At 33.0% G+C, this 6140-nt stretch overlaps 1 protein-coding gene across 1 annotated transcript in view; it reads left to right on the plus strand.

Moving 5' to 3' along the window:
• LOC107710402 (netrin receptor UNC5C-like) overlaps positions 1–6140 on the plus strand; it is a gene marked incomplete at its 3' end in the record, with an annotated part of 95918 nt that overhangs the window by 39155 nt on the left and 50623 nt on the right. The window contains exon 4 of the mRNA XM_016515167.1: positions 5228–5408. Coding sequence (XP_016370653.1) covers positions 5228–5408 — 181 coding nt within the window. The remainder of the gene's footprint in view (positions 1–5227; positions 5409–6140) is intronic.

Genomic DNA, 6140 nt, shown 5'->3' on the forward strand with positions numbered 1-6140 from the left:
ATTTCTATTTCAAATAAATGTTGTTCTTTTGAACTTTCTATTCATCTTTGGATCCTGAAAAATAAAATGCATCACAGTTTCCACAAAAATATTGTGCAGCACAACTGTTTTCAACATAGATAATAATCAGAAATGTTTCTCGAGCAGCAAATCAGCATATTAGAATGATTTCTGAAGATCATGTGACACTGAAGACTGGAGTAATGATGCTGAAAATACAGCTTTGATCACAGAAATAAATTACATTTTAACAGATATTCACATAGAAAACAGCTCTTTTAAATTGTAATAATATTTCACAATTTTAAAGTTTTTTACTTATTTTATCAAATAAATGCAGCCTTGATGAGCAGAAGAGTTATTTTTAAGAACAATAAAAAGAAAATTTTGAACAGTAGCTCACACTTCCTTCATAAAACCATAGCAACCCTTATATCAGTGCCCTGGCAACCACATTTATCGTCATTGTGGTGAGTTTTGCATGACTCACATTTACATTTACCTTACATTTTCCTAAATCCTTCCTTATTTCTTCTCTTTCATTTCTATGTACGTTTTCTGAGAGAGAGAGATGGAGAAAAGCACTTTTGACGACTGGCATGTGGCAATTTCCTTCCGTTAATAAATGTGCCAATTACTGCTCTGAACGTCTCGCTGACAATCAAACGATAACGAGCGTCTGTGTGGGAGAGAGACGGAGAGCGGATAGAAAGAGACAGGTTTCCCTGTGTTCACGCGCATTTGGTTACAAAAAAGTTAAAATAAAGAAATAGGGGAAAATTGAAAATATAATAATACAAATAAACTATTATTAATAATTTATTTTAAATAATTGATTATATAATAATAAAAGACTTACTTGAAATAAAAACTATTTAAAAGATTAGTTGCACTAAAAATTACTAATATTAGTTATTAGAAGTAGCAAAATAAGAAGATAAAAACACAACTAAATTACTAAAACTTTAATTATTAAAATAAAATAAAAATATAAAAGAAAATTGATTAAAATAAATAATATTTAATAATAAAACTTTGTAGTAGTATGGCCTGGGAGACATATAAAAAAAGAAGAAAAAATTAAAAGAAGACAAAAACACAGCAAAATTACTAAAACTTTAATTATTATTATTTTTATTTTCATTTTAATTTAAAATCTAATTTAAATATAATGACAAAAAAAGGTCAAGTTCCCCTCAAGGTCAAAATTTACTGATATAAACTTCCTTGTGTGTCCCCATAATGTAGGGAATACCATATGTGTGTGTGTGTGTGTGTATGTGTGTGTGTGTGTACCTGGTATTTATCATGTTATGGGGACCAAATGTCCCCACAAGGATAGTAATACTAGTAAATTTTGACCTTGTGGGGACATTTTTGAGGTCCCCAAATAAAAATACTGATATACTTTATTTTTCAGTTAGTTGCCACGGTAATGTTTCTAAAATTACTAGTATTAGTTTTTAGAAGTACCAAAACTAAATCTAAATCTGAAAAAAAAAAAAAACTAATCAAAATGACAAAAACACATCAAATGACTAAACCTTTAACTAAATTTAAAATAAAAACAGAAAAAATACAAACAAACTAATTAAAAATATTAATAAAAACGATATAATAGGATGGACGGCTTCATTTAGCATTTTTGGGTTTATTTTTAACACTTAGTTTATTTTTGAGTTTACTTTTAGCTTTTATTGATTTTGAGTTAATTTGAATATGGTTAAACATTTCTAGTGTTAATTTCGTTAACGAAAACTATGACGAAAAATGTTCGTCAACAAGGTTTTTCACATGATCCTTCAGAAATCATTCTAATATGCTGATTTGCTGCTAAAAACAATTTTTAGCAGCAAATTTAAAAAAAAATAATATTTTTTTTTCAGTAAATTGCCAAGGCAACATTTCAAAAAATATTATTATTATTATTATTATTATTATTTAGTATTAGTATTATTTGCCATTCAAAAATGTATTTTCCCATTTTAACAATAAATGTATTATTATTATTATTATTATTATTACTGTATTGTTATTATTTAACATTTAAATAATGCATTACTATTATAGAAAATTCACTTTTTGACTACAGTAATAAAAATTTGAAGGAAAATGTGTTTAATTGTCATGAAATAAATGCCATAAGTCAAAGAAGCTTCTTTATCCTCATGCAAAACATAATTTGAAGGTGTTTTCAGTGTGATTTTTACATGTTTTCATGAGATTCACTCATTAGCTTAATACAGTAACTAAATGGATGTGCGTCTCTGTGGACTGAACAGACACTCGGGTCCCTCAGGGGTCCCTCAGGGGCCGACGGCTAAACGAAGTCAACAAGGTTTTTCACATGATCCTTCAGAAATCATTCTAATATGCTGATTTGCTGCTAAAAACAATTTTTAGCAGCAAATTTAAAAAAAAATAATATTTTTTTTTCAGTAAATTGCCAAGGCAACATTTCAAAAAATATTATTATTATTATTATTATTATTATTTAGTATTAGTATTATTTGCCATTCAAAAATGTATTTTCCCATTTTAACAATAAATGTATTATTATTATTATTATTATTATTACTGTATTGTTATTATTTAACATTTAAATAATGCATTACTATTATAGAAAATTCACTTTTTGACTACAGTAATAAAAATTTGAAGGAAAATGTGTTTAATTGTCATGAAATAAATGCCATAAGTCAAAGAAGCTTCTTTATCCTCATGCAAAACATAATTTGAAGGTGTTTTCAGTGTGATTTTTACATGTTTTCATGAGATTCACTCATTAGCTTAATACAGTAACTAAATGGATGTGCGTCTCTGTGGACTGAACAGACACTCGGGTCCCTCAGGGGTCCCTCAGGGGCCGACGGCTAAACGAACAGCCGCTGCTGGGCTTTTATTTGCCTGTTTGCTTTAGTAATTTGAGGGCCACATATAATCACCTTGGCAGGCCGAGAGCCCAGTGGATTTGTGGGTAATCCGCATTGATTTTTTTGTCTTGTGCGTCTCTCAATGGCAGCGTTTCTCTGATTACATCACAGGATTGAACGATAAAGACACATCAACTCAATTGAATGGCATTTGCAGCGTGTCTGTGTTTGTCGGTTCGGTTCGGTTCGCTCTGGATCCGTCCGATCGGGAATGGATTGGTCCAGTGATATCTGTGCGTATGCCCTCAACCACACACACACGGCCAACTCATTAAATATTTATATAGCGTAATGGAAGACGATAAAAAGGAAAATTGCACATCATATGCAATACTTAGCTTTATCAGCAGACGAGTCCTTTAATGAGAGCAGGAAGCCATCAAGTTATTTTTAGAGGCAGCATGAATCAAATTATGAGAAATAATTCATCATTCTGCGTCTTAATTCTCCTCCGCCCGTCAGTGTGTCTCGGTTGTTTATTATGCATTTCTGCTCATTCGATGAGGATTTCAGCTCAGATTTCTGCCCAAAATCAGCAGCAAAACAAATTCAGGTTTTATTTTCTGCCGGTGTTTATCTGTGTGCAAAGCACAAATACAGAGCCGCTCCTATCGTCTCTAGCTGAGCTCATTTACGGTGTTTGCATTTGATTTCAACTTCACTTTGACCTCAGACACTCAGTATTTTCACATTTGATTGGATGAAGAAGACTCCTGTGTTTTATGAAGTAAATGTGGGTGTTGTTTGTCTGTGCTGAACTCACTGACACAACGCTAGAGTTGTTTCTAAGGCTTTTGGAAGTAATTTGTTGTACATTGCTATGTGGTTGCTTTATTCATTTATTTGTTTGTTTATTTCTTTCTTTAGATTTATATATGTATTTTATTTTCCACAATTTTGGAGTGGTTTGTAGTGCTTTGCTGTGTGGTTGCTTGGTGTTTATTTATTATTCATTCAGTTATTGTTTGTTCATTCACTCAGCTGTTTTCAACATTGATAATAATCAGAAATGTTTCTTGAGCAGCAAATCAGCATATTAGAATGATTTCTGAAGATCATGTGACACTGAAGACTGGAGTAATGATGCTGAAAATTCAGCTGCGCATCCATCATTCATTTATTTGTTTGTTTATTTCTTTCTTTAGATTTATATATGTATTTTATTTTCCACAATTTTGGAGTGGTTTGTAGTGCTTTGCTGTGTGGTTGCTTGGTGTTTATTTATTATTCATTCAGTTATTGTTTGTTCATTCACTCAGCTGTTTTCAACATTGATAATAATCAGAAATGTTTCTTGAGCAGCAAATCAGCATATTAGAATGATTTCTGAAGATCATGTGACACTGAAGACTGGAGTAATGATGCTGAAAATACAGCTGCGCATCACAGAAATAAATTACAGTTTAACAGATAATCACATAGAAAACAGTTGTTTTAAATAGTAAAAATATCTCACAATTTTTACTGCTTTTGCTGTATTTAGGATCAAATAAATGCAGGCTTGGTGAGCAGAAGAGACTTCTTTAAAAAACACAAAATCTTACTGTTAAAAAACTTTTGACTGGTAGTGTAGTTATTTCTATTTTTCAATTCTTTCTTTATTCTTTTTTGCGAAGCATGTACATGGTTTATGAAGTACATAATATTTTGTTTTGTACAGAAAAATTGTCACTGCACAAGAAGAAAAAAGGAACAAAAGCTAAAATAAAAATAATATAAAATACAATAAAATAAAATTAAATAGATAAATAAAAATAAAAGCCAGAACAATATTCATACATTCCTAAGGTTTTTGGAGTGGTTTGTAGTGCGTTGCTGTATGGTTGCTAGGGAGTTTTAGGTGGTTGCTAGGTGTCTGGTATGAAAGAGTCCCTCATTAGGCTCACAGTGAGTGGTTACTGGTCGGTCGTCTTTCTTCCTCTGCTGATCTCAGGTCTGTCCGATGAGAACTGCATCATTTACAGTCAAACAGCTCTAAAATAGTCTCTTTCTCTGCACATGTGACCTCACGTTCAATATGGAGGCCGTTTGGAAACAGGAAGCTCCTAATAAAAGAGCCTTAAAGCACTCACTGAAGTACAGTTTTTACTTCCCATCGCATCTGCGCGACCGTTCAGGGAAATAAAGAGGGAACGTGATGGATATCGACGCTTTATGGAGCTTTTGCACACACATCAACACTTCTGACTTTATGGAAACACGAGCAGAAACCTGGCTGTAAATCTGTGGCTGTGATTTATGGATTGAGAGCAGATGAACGTTTGTGTCTGAGCTCTGTTTGTGTGTGTTTGCAGGTGGAGTGGCTGAAGAACGAGGAGATCATCGACCCCGCCGACGACAGGAACTTCTACATCACCATCGACCACAACCTGATCATCAAACAGGCCCGTCTGTCCGACACCGCCAACTACACCTGCGTCGCCAAGAACATCGTGGCCAAACGCCGGAGCACGACAGCCACCGTCATCGTCTACGGTCAGTCTCAGCACACTCACTGACCAATGCAACACAGCTGACTCACTTCATATTTCATACATGTTTGTAACTCACCTTGTTAGCACACTGACTACGTTTACATGCGCACGATTAATGCGATTATTTCGAATAATCAGAGTAAGGACTTAATCGCATTATGATGTTTACATGTCAAGAGCAAAGCTCTTCACTCCCGTTTACATGCAATTTCCATTATTCTTATTATTCACTAAGAATTGTGGTTGGTTTTTTTACTGCCATTATTCACATACCCCACTGCACATCACATATGTGACCCTGGACCACAAAACCAGTCATAAGGGTCAATTTTTTTAAATTGAGATGTATACATTATCTGAAAGCTGAATAAATAAGCTTTCCATTGATGTATGGTTTGTTAGGATGGGACAATATTTGGCCGAGATACAACTATTGGAAATCTGGAATCTGAGGGTGCAAAAAAATCCAAATACTGAGAAAATCATCTTTAAAGTTGTCCAAATGAAGTTCTTAGCAAAGCATATTACTAATCAAAAATTTCGTTTTGATATATTTACAGTAGGAAATGTACAAAATATCTTCATGGAACATGATCTTTACTTAATATCCTAATGATTTTTGGCATAAAAGAAAAATAGATAATTTTGACCCATACAATGTATTGTTGGCTATTGCTACAAATAGGCTATACCTGTGCTACTTATTACTGCTTTTGTGCTCCAGGGTCACAGA

The sequence above is a fragment of the Sinocyclocheilus rhinocerous genome, unplaced genomic scaffold, assembly GCF_001515625.1.
Source record: "Sinocyclocheilus rhinocerous isolate Xijiao unplaced genomic scaffold, SAMN03320098_v1.1 scaffold56, whole genome shotgun sequence".
NCBI lineage: Eukaryota > Metazoa > Chordata > Actinopteri > Cypriniformes > Cyprinidae > Sinocyclocheilus > Sinocyclocheilus rhinocerous.